Source organism: Microcebus murinus, chromosome 25, assembly GCF_040939455.1.
Source record: "Microcebus murinus isolate Inina chromosome 25, M.murinus_Inina_mat1.0, whole genome shotgun sequence".
Lineage (NCBI taxonomy): Eukaryota > Metazoa > Chordata > Mammalia > Primates > Cheirogaleidae > Microcebus > Microcebus murinus.
Genome location: NC_134128.1, coordinates 2,954,891 through 2,975,415, shown reverse-complemented (window position 1 = coordinate 2,975,415; position 20,525 = coordinate 2,954,891). Strand labels below are relative to the sequence as shown.

At 46.0% G+C, this 20,525-nt stretch overlaps 1 protein-coding gene across 1 annotated transcript; it reads left to right on the top strand.

The window, feature by feature from the left end:
* The first annotated feature begins 2,608 nt into the window (after positions 1-2,608).
* On the top strand, positions 2,609-19,168 carry LOC105884790 (lysozyme-like protein 1). The gene is made up of 5 exons (XM_012789074.3): positions 2,609-2,727; positions 4,776-4,939; positions 5,440-5,598; positions 17,051-17,129; positions 18,944-19,168. Exons 1-5 carry the CDS (start codon positions 2,690-2,692, stop codon positions 19,011-19,013), a joined length of 510 nt encoding a protein of 169 aa, XP_012644528.1. The 5' UTR covers positions 2,609-2,689; the 3' UTR covers positions 19,014-19,168.
* Positions 19,169-20,525: the final 1,357 nt, after the last annotated feature.

Sequence of the window (20,525 nt, the reverse complement as noted above, 5' to 3'; positions counted from 1 at the left end):
GGAGTGTGATTATTGGTTTATATGATAATTCTATATTTAAGTGCATAAGAAACTGCCAAACTGTTTTCTGAAGTGACAGTGCATTTTGTTCCCAGCAGTGATAAATGGCAGTTCTTACTGTTCTGTGGCTTCATCCTCATTTGATATTGTTTGTTTGATTGATTTTTAACAATTCTAATTGGCGGGTAGTGATGCCTGATTGTGGTTTTAATTTACACTTCCTTAGTGACAAATAATGTTGACCATCTTTTCATATGCTTATCTGCCACTTGTATATTTTCTTTGATGAAGTGTTTGCTTAGATTGGTTGCCCATTTTCTAATTGGGTTATTTTGTTTGCTTATTGTTGAATTTTACGAGTCCTTTATATATTCCAGATACAAGGCTTTCATCATATGTCTGATTTGTAAATATTTCTCCCAAGAAAGTTTTTAATCTTGATCAAGTCCAACTAATCATTTTTTTCTTTTATGGATTATGCTTTTGGTGTTGTATCTAAAATTTCATTGGCAAACCCAAAATGCTGCAGATTTTCTATGTTTACTTCTACAAGTTTCATGGTTTTACTATTAATATTTACATTTAGGTCTTTGATCCATTTTAGATTAATTTTTATATAAGGTATGAGGTGTATGTCCTCTAACATGCCTTTTTAAATTTTAGTTGTTTCTGTTGTTTTGCACATAGATAGCCATTATTCCAGTACCATTTGTTGAAAAGACCATCATTTTTCCATTGAATTGAATTTGCATATTCATAAAAATTCTGGTGATTATATTTTTGTGGGTCTATCTCTGGGTTCTCCATTCTGTTCCACTGGTCTATGCATCTATCCTTCCACCAGTATCACTTGTCTAGATTACTATAGCTTCATATTAATATTAAGTCCTGAAATCAGGTAGTATGAGTCCTTCACTTTTGTCATTTTTCCGAATAGTTTTGGCTATTCTAGTGTTTTTGCCTTTCCATATAAGTTTTAGGATCATCTTACTGATATTTTCAAAACAACTTTCTGGGATTCCATTGAATCGATAGATCAAATCTTCATAATGTTGAACCTTCAAATTCATGGGCATGGTATATCATTTCCATATATTTGGGTCTTATTTAATTTTTCATCTGTTTTATAGTTGTCGGCATGTAGATCCTACACATATTTTGTTAAATTTAAATTCAAGTACTTCATCCTTTTGTGTGTGCTATTATAAATGATATTTTTAAAATTTCAAATTCTATTTTCTATTGTTAATATATAAGAATATGAATAGTAATATAGTATGTAAGAATATGAATTTTGTATATTTACCTTGTATCCTACAAACTTGCTGAATAGGCATTTTTAAAGGGCCAAAAAAAACCAATCTGTCCCTATTTTCTCACTGATTAGTAAAATCCCTATTTAAAAGCATTTTGAAAAGGTATTTGAAGAATAAACCTATAATTTTCTCTTATCATAAACAGTTCACAGAAAAAAATTCACAAATGGCTCCTAAACCAGCTTGAAATAAGAGAAGTAGAAATTGAAACTGTGCTGAGATGCCAGGCTTCCTCTCTCACATTGGCAACTATTGAAAAGTTTGATAAGTGTGCTGGCCTGGCAGTAGGAAAAGAGCTTCATCTTCCAGATATGAGCCCATGTGGAAGGCAATTTGAACCTATCTAGAAAATTTACTAAATTACCCTTTTTGACCTAAAAATTCCATTTCCAGGAATTTTTCCTACAGATATTCTTGTGAAGGTGAAAATGACATATGTATAAGGTTATTAACTGTAATATGTTTATTATAGAAGAATGAAATAATATAAATATGAATCAATATGGAATTGGCTAAATAAGTTATGTCATTACAGTGCAGTTACACAGTTATTATATCTGCACAATGTAACAATAAACATACTTAAAAATAGATTTCAACAAAACCTTTGCATATTGGCAGATAGAATTTAAGAAAATATAATGATAGTTATGTGCAACCAACAATAAACTTCTACTTAGACCTACACATCCCAGCAAGAATTAATTTCAAATGTGTCATTAAATCTAAACATGGAAATTAAGAAACCTTGAAACTAGCCCTTTAATTATTGAGTCACAAAATATTAAAGCAAAGTTTTCAAAAATAATAAAATCACTGATTTCAGTAAAAATATTTTATTTATAACAACTGAATGATAGCAAAGAAATATACTGTTAATAAAATGTTTACTGTTAATTTCACCTCTGTCTCATCCATTTTCAAATTTTGGTTTTGTGTATGTTTATAATTTACATAACATATTAGTACAAAAGAACAGGAGTGTGATTTACAATTTAGTAAACAACTACTAGGGTACATGCCTAACTTCACTGATGACTGGATCTGTGATAGTGTTTGGAGACTGCTGCTTTATAGAAGAGCTCTCGCTTGGATGGGCGGCCCTGCCCAAGTTGCGGAGTAAGGAGGGTTATTGACAGGGGAAGAAGAAAAAAGAGGGGTAGGAAGGCCCAGAATGTAGTTATCATCTGTCTCAGAACACAAGAGTGCAGGATGTTATGGCCTTATGTCCCAAGAAGTAGAATTCTAGCATCTCCAGGCAGTTGGAAACAAAGGAGGTAAGAATTCTTCTTTCTCTAAGGCTCTAAAGGAAGGTTCTTAAGCAAAGAAGGGGCTCACTCGTGCCTTGGAAGAGTCAGACATGGCTTTGCCGGATGCGGGAAGCTCTTGTGAGCTGCCAGTCACTGACTGAGTGAGTAGCTGGGTGTGCCTTCCACGTAGTCACTCGAGAAATCAATCTGTGGGGGAAGACACCAGGAATCTACCTTTTCAGCAAAACCTGAGTTACTCTGATGAAGCCACCTGTCCCGAAGAGCCAGCAAGGGTAACCCTGGGCTCGAAGGATTAGAACATTATGCTTAGGGTCACCATTGCTTGGGGGGGGGGTTGTTTTGGCTGGAGATCAGTAAGACTCTGAGACAGGGGACAGAAACCAAGTTTACGTACCAGCTCTGCATCTCAGACTTCATTGGTTTGCCTCTCGGTGCCTGGCGCAATCTACACACCAGGGACGCACATGTTCCGTAACGAGGATGATGTCGTAGGCTTTGCGGTCTACACAGTCTCCAGCACGACTACTCAGTCCTGCCCCTGGGTGGGAAAGCAGCCAGGATAGCATACTACCAGATGGGCGTAGCTGTGTTTCAGTAAAACTTCGCCTACAGAAGCCGGCCTCGCTTGCCAGCCCTGCTACTCGTAAGGGTGTCATGCCCGTGCCCCGTGGGAAACGCAGTCAGTGACCTTGTTGCTTAGTTACTTTAAAGCCCACGTTGTGACTCCCTGCTTTGTCCTTGCTCAATACTCAGCCCTGTTTTCAGCCTCCCCTCTCCATGGGACTAAACCTAGTCCCTAGAAGAGAAACTAATAACTTGAAAATTTTCTGGGCAAGTGTAGAAAATGACACCAAATGAAAATATGTCTGAACATTGGGTTCAGCATCCTAAGCAGGTATCAGAGATTTCAGCTCGGCCCATCCCAGTGAGGTGGTTATATGTGAGGAAGACATATTATCTCAAGAGGGGAAGGGATTGTGCAAAACCAGTAGCCAACAAGAGGTGGCGCGCTTGGCCCTACCCCCATTTTATTAATCAGCAATTCCGTGGAGGTCTCTTTCTCACCCCTGCGCCCACACCCAGAGCTCTGCACTCAGCTGCAGGCTTTTAGGACGCCCCCCAGAGTAGCAGTGGCGAGCCCGAAAAACATTGCATTTGTGATAAAAGATAAAAGACTGACATTTTTGAAGCCAGATAAGCGAATAGAAGAAAGATAAGATGCTTGATCTTCTCCCTTCAATGGACTCCAACAATAAATATTAAAGGTGTCCGTGCAGGGCCGCAGTATTTCATCTCTGCCTGAAACAGGGGGCTGTGTTTGCATGTATAGTTGGCCTTGAGCAATGCAAATTTGTAGGCACAATTCCCCTGTGGTTGAAAATCCACATATAAATTTGCCTCCCCAAAACTTACCTAGTAGCCTACTGTTGACGGGAAGCCCTACTGATAATATAAACAGGCGATTGGCATGTATTTGTATGTCATATGTATCGGATACTGCCTTCCTACAGTGGAGTAAGCTAGAGAACATAAAACATTATTAAGAAAACCAGAAGAAAGAAAAAACATTTACTGTTGATAAGTGGAAGTGGATCAGCATAAAGGTCTTCATCGTCATCATCTTCACGTTGAGTGGGCTGAGGAGGAGGAGGGGGCGAGGGTGGGTCTTGCTGTCTCCGGGGTGCCAGAGGCAGAAGACGGGGAGGACACGGGAGGACAGGCAGGAGGCCGGCAAGCTCGGGCAACTTTCATTGACAACATCTGTGTGTACGCGGACCCGTGCAGTCCAGAACCATGTTGCTCAAGGGTCAACTATGTAGGAAATGCTTCAGCCTTTGCATTCTATTTTCTCAGTTCAGAGTCAAATGGCAGTCACGGAGATGCCCCGTGCTTCCCACCTGGACGTCAGTGAAGGAGGGCCAAGTTCTCTGCTGGCTTGGTGCCAGGAGCACAGCACTGCGTTCAGAGTAGCTGTGCGAAAGCACTGAGGAAGGTGCCTGCAGTCTCGCGCCTCGCCTGTACTGCACCGTCTGTGCTTCCCCGTTGCCCCTGACGCTGGCTCGGAATGGCTGCGAGTGACGGGCAAAGTGATCTAGGCAGGGCCGTCGCGGCGACAGCCGCCGTCGGCCACGGGCAAAACCTTGGGCTAACTCCTGCATGTTTGACCTGGGCTCCTGATCCTCCACAGGTTCTGTCCCCAACAGGCTTCGGGGATGAAGGCTGCGGGGGTCCTGGCCCTGATCGGCTGTCTGGTCACAAGCACGGAGTCCAAGGTCTACACGCGCTGCAAACTGGCAAAAATATTTTCAAGGGCTGGCCTGGACAATTACGCGGGCTTTAGCCTTGGAAACTGTGAGGTTTTTTCCTTCCTGCACCCCTTCTGTCTTTGACCTGTCCACTGAGACCCACGCTGAGGGCCCCAGCTACACTCTCTTCTGTTTGCTCCCAGCCTGTCCATGGTCTGAACGTGCCCCGCGCCCAGGGATGGCTGCTGGGCGGTCGCACACCGCCCTCCTCCCATCCCTCCCCTGCCCCTCGCCCCTCAGTCCTGGAGCCCTGTGACAACCCCAGCTCCAGCGAGGCACGGGAAACCATGCCTCCCTGCTGGCATCGTCGGGGGAGGACCTCACTTTTGGTCCTAGACTAGGCACGGCACTGACCAGGTGTGCAGCTTTAGGTGTGCCACCGCAGCCCCCAAAGCGCTGTCCCTGTGTGCTCCTGGGCCCACCCCTGCCCGGCACCCCAGGCTTGTTGGGAGGAGGCAATTAGGTGAGTGGGATAAGGAAGCCCCCAAGGGCCGGCTGAGGGGGAACGCATTGCTTCTCCCGGCACCGGGGCCTGGCCCTTCCTAGGGATCTGCATGGCGTACTACGAGAGCGGCTACAACACCACCGCGCAGACCACGCTGGACGACGGCAGTGTCGACTACGGCATTTTTCAGATAAACAGTTTCACGTGGTGCAGATACGAAAAGGTGCAAGAGAAGAACCACTGTCACGTTGCCTGCTCAGGTACAGTTTTGATTTGCCAAAAATATTATCCTCAGGAACAAAGGCAAGAGGGCTGACAATGGGATATCCACCCATTTTCCACTTTCACTAAAGTTTGGAGCTCAGATTTGCGTGGGTCCCTTCCAGGCCAACCAACTATTCACTAGTTCCCCAGGGTGACACTTGAGTTCCTGTGACTTGCTTGTCAAAAGGTGATTTATTCCTTCTGGGATAATTTTTATTAAACCCTCCACAAAAACAGGGGCTGGACAAATGGCCTTCCTGCCTTTCCGCAGGGGGAGGCACTGGGCGTCCTCAGTGCGGAGGCAGCGCTTGCTCACTGCTTCCCGGGAGCAACGCGCTCAGAGCGTGTGCGCTGCTCGTGCAGGTGGCACAAGTGAACGCACTTCCGTCGCTCAAACAGTAGAGATGAGGCTGGAATTCACTTCCAAGTCGTCTCGCACTGTGGTCATTCAAGAAGTAAATGCGTGCACAGCACTGAGGGTACCAAAATAGACCAGAGATGAACTCGGCTTTGCAGAGCCTTTAAGCAACGAGGGAAGAGAATGTGTGCTTATGTGAAGTCCAGTAAATGACTGCACACAGGCGTGGCCTGAGCGCTGTGGGCTTCAGAGGAAAGTGACAGCATTAACAAAACTATGAAAGTTCTGTAGACACGGTGACAATGACCGGAGACTTGGAAGACAGGTGGGATTTGGGTAGAGAGGAGTCATTCCGGCGAGGGCAGTCGCGACGCGCGGGGCGGTTGGGAAGGCGCGGCGGGCAGGGACGTGGCTGCTCGTCGGGTCTGGCGCTGAGGGCCTGCGAGGCGTCGCGGAGGCGCAGGTGGAGCGGCTGTCGCGTGCATGAGCAGGGCCCAGCCGGCCGGGCCGCGGCGCTTGCCCTGACTTCCGCCTTCAGCATGGAGCCGGTGGGGTCAGATAATTGTGCATGGATTCCACAAGATGAGTCCACAAGCGGGCTCGAGAACAGATTAAAGAAAAGAACATTTCAGTGCCACTGCGATCGTTGAGGGCAGACACAGAAGACCCGAGTGGTGGCCATGGCTGGGGACACGGAGAAGAGGGACGGATGCACAGACACTGAGCAGGCACAAGGACAGAGCTGTAGGCAGCCGCTGGAGGGCGAGAGGTGTGTCCGTTTCACTCACTGACGTGGCCTCCGTGTGGACGGTGCCGGGCGCTGTGGCAGCTCAGTAAACGGTTATTGCATGACAGACGGGGCGTGAGGGAGCAGGCTGTGGTCAGAGTCATGAAATGTTCTCTGGAAAGTTCTTTGGGAGCAGGAAGTAAAGTGTGCTTTAATTTCTCTTTGCCACACACAGTATTCCTCTAGTCTGAGGGGGTACGTCCCGAGACCCCCATGGCTGCCTGAAACCGCGCTGGCACCGAACGCTGCATACACTGTGTTTTCCTGTGCGTGCATATCTATGATAAAGTCTGATTTAAAATTAGGCACAGTGGGAAATTAACAATAATAACTAATGATAAAGTGGAACAATTACAACAATGTACTGTAATAAAAATTATGTGAATATGGTCTCTCTCAATAAATCATATTAATTAATTACATTAATAAATTGTTAATATTTTATTAATAATTAATTGTTGATGCAATATATTAATTATATTAATATTAATGCAGCTGACCGTGGGTATCTGAAACTATGGAAAGTGAAAACCGCAGACAGGGAGAGAGGGGACCTGGTATAAGACAATTAGTGTACATGTTGACTATATGAGTGACTGAATAATACGTTAATTAACCTAGTAAATTTTTCCTACCCTTGCTTTAACACAGAATGGTCACTGCCTCCTAAGGTGGACCTCCCAATTGTTAATCAGCCCTTAATTTAGAACATTCTTTTGTTGGACCCATCTACCTCCTTACAGCCATCTTCCATTAATCCTAGTTTTTCCTTCTGGATTTATTCAAAACAAATTTGCTTTATTTTATACATAGAAACTTATGAACTCTTTGCAAATGATTCATGAGTATTTCTCACCTCTAGTTTCTTATCTCCTGGGCTAAAACATTCAGTACCTTCACCTTCTGCAGGTGTGACTTGAACCCCTCCCTGAACCTCCGATCTCGCCAGCGTTCCCTAGGAGCCTGCGGGCTTCAGTTGCCTACGGCGATTAGATGCGTGCATTCACCTCCCACGGGGCTCAGTAATGGTCCCCCAGAATGTCCACTCCCTGATCCCTGAAATCTGAGTCTGTGACCTTACGTGGAAAGGGACTTTGCAGATGTGATGAAGAGTCCAAGCTTGAGAAGGGGGGATTATCCTGGGTGATATGGGTGGACCCTTAAACGCAGAGAATCTTACTCAGCTGTGATCAGAGAGCGAACCGATGACGGAAGACAGAGGAGAGATAAGATTCAAAGCGTAGGAGGGACTCGATCTACCACTGATGGCCCTGAAGGTGGTGTAAGGGGTCAGGAGTCAAGTGTGAGTGGCCCACAGAAGCTGGGGCGGTCCCCACTCACAGCCGGCAAGCAGCAGAGACCTCAGCCCTGCATCCACAAGGAACTGAATTCTGCCAGACCCCAAATAAGCAAGGAAATGGGTCGTCCTCCAGAGAAACAGACTTGCCAACACCTTGGCTTTATCTGGGTGAATTCCATGTCACTCTCTGACCTACAGAATTGTAATAAAATTTTGTGTTTTTTAAGACACTACATTTGCAGTAATTTGTTATGGCAGCAATAGGAAACTAATGCTTCTCGCCTCTGTCTTGATAGCCTATTAAATTAATAGTGCAGAGATTTAAGAATAAATAAGACAAAAAAGCATAAATCCAAAAAGACAAGGTAAATGGAAGAAGAAATAGTACCAAAATAAGTTAGAAGCTGGAAAGCAGGAAGCAGGTGGTGACTAACTTAGGGATTAGAGAAATCTGACTCCTAAACCAATAGAGTGGATATTTCCATCTGCAATTCCATACTAGCCCAATAATCAGCATATTTTGAGGGCAGAATGAATACATTTTTTAGATGAACAAGTTGCTAAAATTATTGCCTCCTATATCATAAAGAATCCTGGCTGGAAAACAGCCAGTGCAAAACAGGGTGATTTGAGGAAATTAATAAAGAGGCCATCTAACAAAGGTGAGATCAGATCATAGGAAAACCATGAAGGGATAATAAAGTGAGCAGTTAGGACCAGCAGGTCTTCACCAGCCCCTGGCCCAAAGGGGACTGGGAAGAGCTGTGACCAGCACTCGAGTACACAGGGACAGGACTGCCTTGTAGGACCTGTGACCTCGCTTCAAAAACATATACCTTGCACTGAGTGACCTGCCAAAAAATAACTTCACTGTCCTTCCTCCCCTCCTCTCCCGCTGGCGTGCACTCCCGTAAACGCTGCCAGAAGTCAGAGGACAACAGGCCCGCTGACACCATCGGTGTGGGTCCACCTCCCAGTGCACCGAGCACGGCCAAGGAGGACGGGGAGTGGACGCCCAGGGCAAAGAGAAGAGGCACGGGGCAGCCCTGCGTCCTTTCTCACAGCACTGTGGGAAGGCGCTCCACCAAAATGATAAAGGAAACCAAGAAACAGGGAGACAAGGGGTTCAATAAGGGAGACAGGCAAAGGGGACACCCAGCATGACCGTGAGGGATAATCCCAGGATGAACTTTTATTATAGATTTCTAATTACATCTCACGGTGGGAGGAGAATATGGTCTATATGGTTCCAAACCTTTAAAATTTCTTTAGCCTTGTTTTATAGCAGAGCATATGTGTCTTATGGCAAATGTGCCTTTGAAAGAAAATGTGTGTGTTATAGTGGGTGGGCAGATGTTCTATAAATGACTGTTACATCCTTACTGATTTTCTTAATTGTTCTATCACACAGTGAGAAAGACAGACTAAAACTTGTAACTGTCACTATGGTTTTGTCTATTTCTCTTTTCAGTCTTGTCAGTTGTAGATGCCCTGTTAGTAGGAGCATACTCACTGAGGATTGTTATGTCTTCATGATCAATTGACCCTTTTATTTCTGGAGTTGGTGTTTCTCCTTAACTCTATACTGTGTCCTATCCAGAAATCTACTTGTCTGATAGCAATAAAGCCACTCCAGCTTTCTTCTGGGAAGTATTTGCAATGGTATTTCTTTCCATTCTTTTATTTTTAACCCATCTGTGTCTTTATATTTAAAGTGAATTTCTTATAGGTAACAAATAGTTACGTGTTACATTTGATCCATTCTGATAATCACTGCTTTTCAATTTGAGTGATTAGACCATAGACCAGCAAATGTTTTCCTAAAGGGCCATATAGTATGTATTTTAGGCTTTGCAGGCCACATGGATTTTATTGCAACTGCTCCACCATGACACAGTGTGAAAGAAGCCATAGAAAATGTGTAAATGAATGGGCCTGGCTGTGTTCCAATAAAGCTTTATTTACAAAAATAGGAGGTTGGCGTGTGGGCTATCATTTGCCGAACCTTGGTTAGACCATTTACATTTAATGTGATACTGATGTAGCAAGCTTTAAATCCCATCTTGCTCTTTTGTTCTCTATTTGTGCCATCTATTCTTTGTTCCATTTTTTTCTGCATTCCTTAAGTTAATTGAATAGTTTTCAGCATTCTCTTTTACTGGCTTGATATCTACACCTCCACTTTGTTTTTAGTAGTTACTCTCGGGTTTCCTGCAGGCATGATTATTTTATCACATTCTACCTTCAAATATTAATAACACACCACTTCATATACAATATACATGTTTTATAACAGTATACTTCAATTTCCCCTCCCACCCATTGTGACATGTTGTCATGCACTTTATTTCTGCATGTCATGTAATACTTCAAGATGCACTTTTATTATTTTTGCTTTACACAATTACCTTTTAAATACATTTTTAAATGAAGAAAAAATTTACTACTTCCAATACTGTTCATTCTTTTGGTGGTTTCATTTGAGTAGGCAGTTAAGGGTTAAGTGAAGTGATAGCATTTAGAACTTCCTTTAACTTTTTCTTTTTTTTTTTTTTTTTTGGAGTAGTGATCTACTAGGGAGCATTCATTTTGACTGGGAGGATATTTTTCTCTACAGGTAAAATTCTAGGCTAACAGTTTTTGCTCTCAAGTTGCTAAGATGGCTCTGTTGTCTTCTAGCTTGCTTTGTTTATCATGGGAACCAGGAATTTTCTTATCTTTGTTCCCTGCAGGTAATGTGTCTTTTTTCCTCTAGCTGCTTTTAAGATTTTATCTTTACCACTCATTTTCAGCAATTTGATCATGTGTGGTATTTGTGTTTATCTTACTTGGTATTCATTAACATTTTGGGTCCCTGAGTTTATAATTTTCATTAAATTTGGAAAAAATTTAGCCATTCCTTCTTCAAATACTTTTTCTTTTCTCCTCCAATGATTATAATGACATCCGTTAGATCGCTGATACTATCTCACAGGTCACTGAGGTTCTTCGGATGTTTAGCCTTCTTCCCTGTTTTTTTTATTTTCAATAGTTTCCATTGCTATATCTTCAAATCCTCTGATCTTTTTTACTTTATTTTTTATCTTTTTTTTCTGAAGTGCCTAATCTATTACACTCATTAATTGGATGTTTCATTTCAGATACCATATTTTTTATTCAGTGTTAGGTAATTTTAAATCTTTTATTCCATTTTGTTTGTGTTTTTCTTGAAGTCCTTGATATAAATAAGTGTATTGGTAAACACTGTTTTAAATTTCTTATGTGCTAATTCGATCAACTTCTGTCATCTCTGGGTCCTCCACTGAGTGATCTTTTTTCTGGTAGGTTTTGTGTCACATTTTATGCCTCTTTGTACATTTTTACTGGATACTGGGCGTGGTGTGTGCAGCCTTGTGAGTGCCTGGATCACGCTGTGCTCCTCTAAGGAATGCTGAATTTCGTTTTGCTGAGCAGTTAAGTTCCTGCTGATCAGCTTCACTCTTTTAAGGCTTGTTCTCGAACTGCGTTCAGTTGGGGAAGTTCTAGAGCGTCTTCATAGTAAGGCTACTTTAGTCCTGCTGCCAAGGCATCACTCACCTAGTGTCTCTTTGGAATGTCTTGGGCTTCAGCAGATCTTCTTTTCTTCAGAAATCCAATGTCCCAGCCCCGAGTGAGCCCTGTAACTGCCCACCCCCCCGGCAGTTGTTAGCCTCTTGCAGTTTTACCCTCTGGGAACACCCAGGTTAGCCTTCAGCCAAAGACTCGGGGACCCTCTAAGCAGATTTCTGGTGCTTTTCCTCTGGGCAGCTCCTACTTCTCAGGTGTTCTTCTCCATGAATTCCAGCTGCCTCGGTCTCTGAAGTCTGTCTCCCGCCCTGCCAGGGCTCCACCTCCCCAGTCTGGAAGGCTCCTCGTGCAGGAAGCCATGGCGGTCCTACGGCTCACCACATTTGTTGTCTATCTGGGATCCTGCACTGCCAGTTGTCCAGTGTCTGAAAATAACTTTTTTATGTATGTTGTCCAGTTTTCTAGTCGTTGATAGCAAAATCTGTTACCTCATCATGGCCGTGCTTGACTTTACATCCAGTTTTCTAATTTAATATTGTTCAATTTTGTTCTAATTAAGGAAGTCTGGAGCAAATGACTATCTGCAAGACAATCTTTGATTCTAGGAAATTAAAATGTTGGACAGTTCATGGTTAGTGGTGAAGGGACGCTCATCTCTGTTTTCTCATCATAAAGAGCATGGATTTTCATGGACAGCTTTAACATAGAAGAACAGGATGTTGGTTTTGTAACCTGATCACCCCTCCTTCAGCCTCAGGCCACTACAGCTTTCATCACGAACAATGTCATTTGTATCACAGAAGTAGGGACATCTGTCATAGGAACCTGGAAGCAAGTTAGCATTAGGGGATATTTACAAGGCACGTGACATTACAAATATGTATAATATACACACATTTCAAGCCCATCTTATGAAACTAGACAAGCTCCTACTCTCCATTCCAAATTGCATTCCTAAAATTCCTGCCTACCTTCCCCAAACTATTTGGACAGAAATTTTTTTAAAATATTCACATACATAAAGCATATATACACACATATACACATACATGTATACATACACACACACATATACACACACATAAAAATACATGCATGCAGAATACAAAATTCCCAATCTAAGGCAATCTTTGTTTTCCTCCAACATCACAGGCTTCATAAAAATGAGACACGTTTAAAGAAAAGGTATTACTGACTCTTCCATCTAGCCTAGTTCACTCATATTAATCTTGTTTCTCATCAGCCTGGTGTCTGCGATGACCGTGGTCACTTTAGAGAGAGGGGACAGAGATGCAATGCGTGGCCTGATGGCTCTATTTTAGTTGAGAGGCAGGAGGATGCTGGCGAGAGACACTGGTGTAGAGCCAGCGTAACTAAAGCAAGGACTGTAGCTCTTCTGTGCAGGTCATTGCTGTTTTGTTAGATGTGGAAGAATACACTATTGTGTTGAATAATGTTTTGCTGTTCAACACAACCCTCTCCTTATTCATGTTTGACTGGACAGACTTGTCTATTTAAAGTAAATTGGGCAGAAACAATTATTGGCACGAATCCTCATTAGAAACGTGCGCTCTGTTTTAACTTATTTCTGCCTCTCTGCTGCCCCTTGGTGGCTGTTTCCTGTAACAGCGCCGCGTTAGGTTGGTTATTTCCCAGCCCCCACCTTCCTTAACGTATTTTCCCCAGCAAATTCAGCCGTGGCCAATGAGCACTTTCAAAACATCTTAACTGTGCAACAAAATGCTCTAAGAGAGCCGGAGGCAGATGAACAACTTCACACGGTGTCCACTTCCTGGGCCTGCATCTCCTAATAGTCCCAGGAACCCTTAAATGGCATCTCCAGGCAAGCAAACTGCCGTGCCCCAAATACAAAACTTACTCTTTGTGTACGTGCCTGAGATGTGCTCCAATCCCGGAGTAATAGAATACGATCTGCTCCTTCCTCGCTGTGTATAATACGTGTTCTCCTCACCCCTTAAGACGCCACCGACCTTACTTCCCCCAGGGAAATGTCCCCAGCCACTTCCAAACATAAGCCACAGCGTCTCAGCACGTATCAAGCACTTATGCACCCCAAAAAAAGTGTTCCTAATTGAAACATGGATCAGTTACCAAACACTTACATTTGGATAATCTCATAGATAAATAATTACTTGAAAATGAATATTTATATCTTTATTATCAACTTTATTAGCATATAGTGTGTCATAAGCAGGAATCTTGGCTTACGTGGCTTCTGTTGGGAGGGGGAGGCAGAGACGGCAGAATTTAAGCCCTAGGTTGGAATACAGGCCCACCTACTGGGTGTGTGACCTCAGCATAAATAAATAACAATGGTACCCACTGAAATGATTGTTCTGAGGACTAGCAGAGATTTGCAGAAAGACACTTAGCATGTGCCTGACCTGAGTAAGATGTGCTAGCTAACAGTAATAGCTATTATAGTCCACATACTCATATCTCTAGAAACAAGGCAAAAGCCTCTCATGAGCTGATATATTAATAGCTTTATTTTTTACTACAAATGCTAGTCAATTTGCATATATTGCTTCCATTGCTATCAGTGATAGATGATATCTTTTGTTAATTTTTCTTCTGGCTAATAGAATTTTGTTTCAATAAAAACTAAGCCACAAAAAAAAATCAAGCCACATTTAGAATAAATTTGCTTAAAGAAATGTAGCAGTGCCTTATCTTCCAATTAAGCCAAACTGAGAATGCAACAAATTAGCAACTCAAGGGAACAACATCCTCAAGGAGAAATTCCCCTTTCAAATGAATTAACAAAGTAATCTGGTATTACAATGCTCTATTGAAATGCAAAATTTTAGGCTAACAGTATTATTTTTGGTTATTTTTTCTGGTAATAAGAATATTAATAATTCATTTCTATGATAAAAAAAATTTAGAAAATAAACAGCAAAGATTTGAGACCATCAGTAATCCCACAATTAATATAGCCAATCCTTTAAAAATACTAGTGAATTTATGATTTTTTTCCCAGTACTGTTCAATAGAACTTTCTGTAATGATGAACATGTTTTTTACCTATGCTGTCCAATAGGAGAACCACTAGCCACAAGTGGCTATAAAGCATCTGAAATGTAGCTAGAGCAACTCAGGGACTGAAGTTTCCATTGCATTTAATGATAATTAATTTAAATTTTCCCCAGATTTATTGAGATATAATTGACAGATAAAAGTTGCACATATTTAAGGCATATAACATGATGATTTGATATACATATGTATTGTGAAGTGATAACTACATCAAGTTTATCAATATACCCATCACCTCACAGAGCTACTGTGTGTCTGTGTACAATGTTCTTTACCTTATATATCTGAACCTTTTGAGCAACATCTCCCCATTTTCCCACCACCCAGCCCCTGCAGCCACCGTTCTGCTCTCTGCTTTGTAAGTTCAATGTTTTCAGATCCTGCAAAGCAAGTGAGCTCAGGCAGCGTTTGACTTTCTGCGTCTCACTCCCTTCACTTAGCATGATGTCCTCATCCATGTCATTGCAAATGTCAGCATCTCCTTCTTTGTGGCTAAATAATATTCCATTCTATAATAAACACCATTTCTAGTCCATTCATCCATCAACAAATATAATTTAAATTTAAATAGCCACATGTGGCTAATGGTCACAATATTGGACAACGTAGCGCTCAATAGGTATGTTTGCGATGTTGGGAAGCTAATTGCATTGAGAGCACGTCCTTATATTACTAAACAACCTGTGAAAACATGAGTTAAGTGTTTCCTTATTTCATCATATGAAGGTATTATTATTAATTTGAACATCCTTAATTATGATAAAGCTATGATAAACCACTCTGCACATAAATCTTTGCCTGGAGTCATGACCATTTCCTTAGGATGGATCCACGAAGAGAAATGACCAGGTCAAAGGACATTTGACACACAGGCTCTAGACACACCCTGCGACATTGCTCTCCTGAAAAGCCGGACCCGTTACTCTCGCGCAGCAAGTGCTTCAGGGCACCCAGCTCACTGCGCCCTGGCCAGCATGGAGCATTGCCCAGTCCTCGGAAAAACTTTGCTTCGTTGATAAATAGAGATGATACCAAGTGGTTTGGGTTTTCCTGTCCTTGCTGGGGGCTGTGGCGGTCGTGGAGACAGACCTCCTCGGTCCCCTCCAAGGGAAGGCGCGTTGCCCGACTGCCTCTGTCTGATGAGCAGACAGTGTCCCTGCCACCTCTTCACGGCCTGCCTTAGCTGCAGAGACCTGCCTCACGTGGGGCTGTGCCCTTCTGGGGCGGGCCACACCCGTGACCAAGCGAGGCGGGGTGTTTAGACCTGGCCGTTTGGGCCCCACCTGGGCAACTCTGCTGGGCAGCAGTCACTCCCCAGTGGCGGGTTGGCTGAGGAGCGGTCGGGCCTGCATCACAGTAGACGTCTCCATCTACCCCGTCCTGCCTCCGCCCCACGTCTTTCACAGGTGCGAGTCTCTAATAGGCATCTCACACCCACCCACCTCAGCATCTGCTCCGGAGGACCTGACTTGCAACAGCAGTGATGTTGGAGTTTTTAATATTTATTTGCCTTTTTCTGTCATGTTTGTGTTGAGGAGGTCAATTCCAGGCAAGCAGGAAAGAATGCTGATGTCACTTAATCCTGTTAGGGACCGGGCAACAGTGCTCTGTGGCACGGCCCCGCCCCAGTTGTCTTCTATGAAACTTAGGAAACGGGGGGGGGGGGGGGCAGGGGGAAGCGCATAAGAGGAGGTGAGTGGCTGGCCAGCGGAGAGCAAGCTTCCCCTGTATCCACAGCCACGCCCCATCGCTCGCATCCCCGCCTGAGCTCCGCCCCCCCGCCCTTCCATGGAAAGACTGTCTGCTGCGAAACCAGTCCCTCCTGCCAGAAATGTCGGGGACCACTGACTTAATACATTGCAATCAAAAGATGTGTCATGTTTGAAGCAATAGAAAAATAATGAAGACAAAAGTGACATATTTGTCTTAAAACTTAAAAATTTGTGCACATGAAAACAGCTCAGATAAAAATGCTTTAAAAGGCATACACTGGAAAATGACAATAAACAAAGGTTTAATATTTACCTATAAAGACATGGTGTATGTCAAACTAACTGGAACAGAGAAAAAGCTGTACTCTCCTGTCTCAGGTGCATACTCCTTTGGGACATAGAGAACATTCTCACACTGTGCCTTCTCTGCACACATTTCCAAAGACCCTTCAGGATTGCTTGGGCTATTCCTCTGCAGTATCAGCTAGTTCAAGTCGAGATGGTCTTGAAACAAAGTTATTTTATTTGCAAAGAAGCTCAAAATGAGAATATGACTCCGTAGAGCATGTCACAGTCCTTCCAACCTTCCTCTTCTGAAAACAGTGAGAAAAGTGGAGAAAACCTAATTTGGGGTCCCCCCAACAACGAAGCCTCAGCTAACCCTTGCACTGCCTGTCTCTTACAGCCTTGATCACGGACGACCTCACCGATGCGATTATTTGTGCCAAGAAAATCATTAAAGAGACGCAAGGGATGAACTATTGGTAAGTGCCTTTCCCTGGGGCAGTGTGCCCACTCGTCACGGCTACCGCGGCCGCTGGCGAACGCACCTCCGCAGAGTGAGCTGCGATTCGAGCGTGGCTTTGCCTGCGCCTCCCCACCAGCGTGCGGTGTGCGGTGAGCTCGTATTGACAGTAGCAGGGATGACAAGGGACGGGATTGGGTCGGGGTGGTTTGCGATTGCTTTTCACGTGAGGGGTTCCCACGGGGAAGGGCGGGCAGAGGGCACCGCGGGCCACACGCCAGTGGGAGGAAAGCTCGCTACGGATTGGATAAGGTTGTGAGGGCACAGCAACGTCTCGTGGGGGGTGAGGCCAGCCAGCAGTGAGAGAAAAATCACCAGGTCCGCGACATGGTAACATGGGCCCGTGAGCATGGGCATGGGCATGGGCGTGAGCATGGGCATGGGCATGGGCCCGTGGGCATGGGCATGGGCATGGGCATGGGCCCGTGGGCATGGGCATGGGCATGGGCCCGTGAGCATGGGCATGGGCATGGGCATGGGCGTGGGCATGGGCATGGGCATGGGCGTGGGCATGGGCGTGGGCATGGGCATGGGCCCGTGAGCATGGACATGGGCATGGGCGTGGGCATGGGCATGGGCCCGTGAGCATGGGCATGGGCATGGGCGTGGGTGTGGGCGTGGGCCCGTGAGCATGGACATGGGCATGGGCGTGGGCATGGGCGTGGGCATGGGCCCGTGAGCATGGGTGTGGGCGTGGGCCTGGGCGTGGGCGTGGGCATGGGCCCGTGAGCATGGGCGTGGGCGTGGGCGTGGGCCCGTGAGCATGGACATGGGCATGGGCGTGGGCGTGGGCGTGGGCATGGGCCCGTGAGCATGGGCGTGGGCGTGGGCATGGGCGTGGGCGTGGGCGTGGGCGTGGGCATGGGCCCGTGAGCATGGGCATGGGCGTGGGCATGGGCGTGGGCGTGGGCATGGGCATGTGAGCGTGGCCATGGGCATGTGAGCGTGGCCATGGGCATGGGCATGGGCGTGGGCGTGGGTGTGGGCATGGGCCCGTGAGCATGGGCCTGGGCGTGGGCGTGGGCGTGGGCCTGGGCGTGGGCCTGGGCGCGGGCCTGGGCGTGGGCGCGGGCCTGGGCGCGGGCCTGGGCGTGGGCCTGGGCGTGGGCGCGGGCCTGGGCGCGGGCCTGGGCGTGGGCCTGGGCGTGGGCGTGGGCCTGGGCGTGGGCGTGGGTGTGGGCATGGGCCTGTGAGCATGGGCCTGGGCGTGGGCGCGGGCGTGGGTGCGGGCCTGGGCGTGGGCCTGGGCGTGGGCCTGGGCGTGGGCCCGTGGGCCTGGGCGTGGGCCTGGGCGTGGGCGTGGGCCTGGGCGTGGGCGTGGGTGTGGGCATGGGCCTGTGAGCATGGGCCTGGGCGTGGGTGCGGGCCTGGGCGTGGGCCTGGGCGTGGGCCTGGGCGTGGGCCTGGGCGTGGGCCTGGGCGTGGGCCGCTGCGCAGGTGGTGCTCACGGCGGTCTCACTGCTGCGCCTCTAGTGAATGTCGCTACACAGCCACTCGCGTGGGGAACCCACTTTTCAGAGACTTGGGCATTTAATTAAATGACCCGTCTTTACAAAAGTCGTTTACTTGTCTCGGAAGCTGATAATGATTAGCAGGAAACTGGGAAGAGGAAAGTCTTAACAAGGCAAAAGGACGGACTCCTTGGATCTCAGGCGCAGATGGAACTTGGCCCTGGGCACGGCTGGTTATTTCGGTTACTTCTCTGTGGGTTTTGACCTAAGAATACTTGGATTGTCATGCTTCCTCCTGTTGCTCCTGCTTCCCTCTCCTCAGGCAGCGCTGGAAGAAGCACTGTGAGGGCAGAGACCTGTCCGAGTGGAAGAAAGGGTGTGAGGTCTCGTAGAGTGGAACTGGGCCCTCCGTGCGCCGCGACGGCCCGTGGGGTTGTCATGGATGTCAGCACGCTCCTGTCATCGCATCCCCTTTCCCCCAGTATTCCTTCTCAAAGCTAGAGAGGGAAAGTTAAGTTATATTGTAAGGCAATAAATATTTCATTTAAATGTCTTCACCCTGACTTGGTTTCAATGATGTCACAATAGCACAATGTTAAGACTTGAAAAGCCACCTCCAAAATGTTGTGGCCCGGAAGGAACAGACGCTTTCTTCATGGTAAGGGGTCCCGGCTAGCCCGGCCCTGCGATGGCTGCTCATTCAGAAACACGGCTCCCGGGCTGTCCTTGACGTGGGAGTGTGACTGCCTGCCCCTCCCAGAGCATTAGGGCCATTCTTCTCCTGCTCAGCGACAGGGCCAGAGAATGCCTCGGGCACTCCTGCGGAAAGTGTGCCGGGACCAAACAGACGAAATTGCAGCCCTGGCTCCCACCACCCGGAGTGCCCATGTTACTCCAACACCCACGTAAACTAAACCTGTCCAATTCAAAGACCACACTTACATCCTTAGGACAAAGCTCTTTGCCGTCTCAGACCTGCAGATCTTGTTAGTTTGGCCAGGAATCTGGTCCCCAATCGCTTTGGCACCAGGGACCAGTTTCATGGGAGACAATTTTTCCATGGAGCAGGGCAGGATGGGGTGGATGGTTTCAGGATGATTAAAGCACAATACATTTGCTGTGCACTTCATTTCTATTATTATTACATTGTAATGTATAGTGAAATAATTATACAGCTCATCATAATGCAGAATCAGTGGGAGCCCTGAGCTTGTTTTCCTGCAACTAGACGCTCCCATCATCTAGGGGTGATGGGAGACAGAGGCTGATCTGACAGGAGGCGGAGCTCAGGCGGTGATTCAAGCCATGGGGAGCAGTGTAAATAGAGATGAAGCTGCACTCACTCGCCCTCTGCTCACCTCCTGCTGTGTGGCGGTGGACTGGTACTGGTCTTGGGCCCGGGGCTGGGGGACCGCAGATCCAAAGAATGTCCAATGACATGTAGCAGTGGGCTGCATATCTCAGAGCCCAAAGAACTCCATGCAGTGCTCCTCTCTGGCCTTCAGGCAGGGCAGCTCTGCTGTCCTTGCTGGACTTCCCCTTGGATGTTTTCTGTCCACACGGCTCTGTCCTATGGGGGCAGAGTTGGTTGAACCTGCCTTGCTCTAAATTTAGGTGAAAGTAGCAGACTCAAGTTGAATACAATCTGACCTAGAAAATGTACTAAATTGAAGTTTCTTAGAGAAATGATTATGCCAATAAATAAGTCTCCCACTTAGAAGAAAGTCCCCACTGATCAAACTGATGGATACCATGACAGCACACAAATAACCCTTAAATTCTCCTGTTGTCAACTTTCTAGGCTTTACTATTGGCTCATATCATGCCCACTGGCTTCACTTGCATGCATAAGCTTTAAAAAATCTTAGCTGCCACTTGCCAAAAGAAAGAAAACATTTTATGTA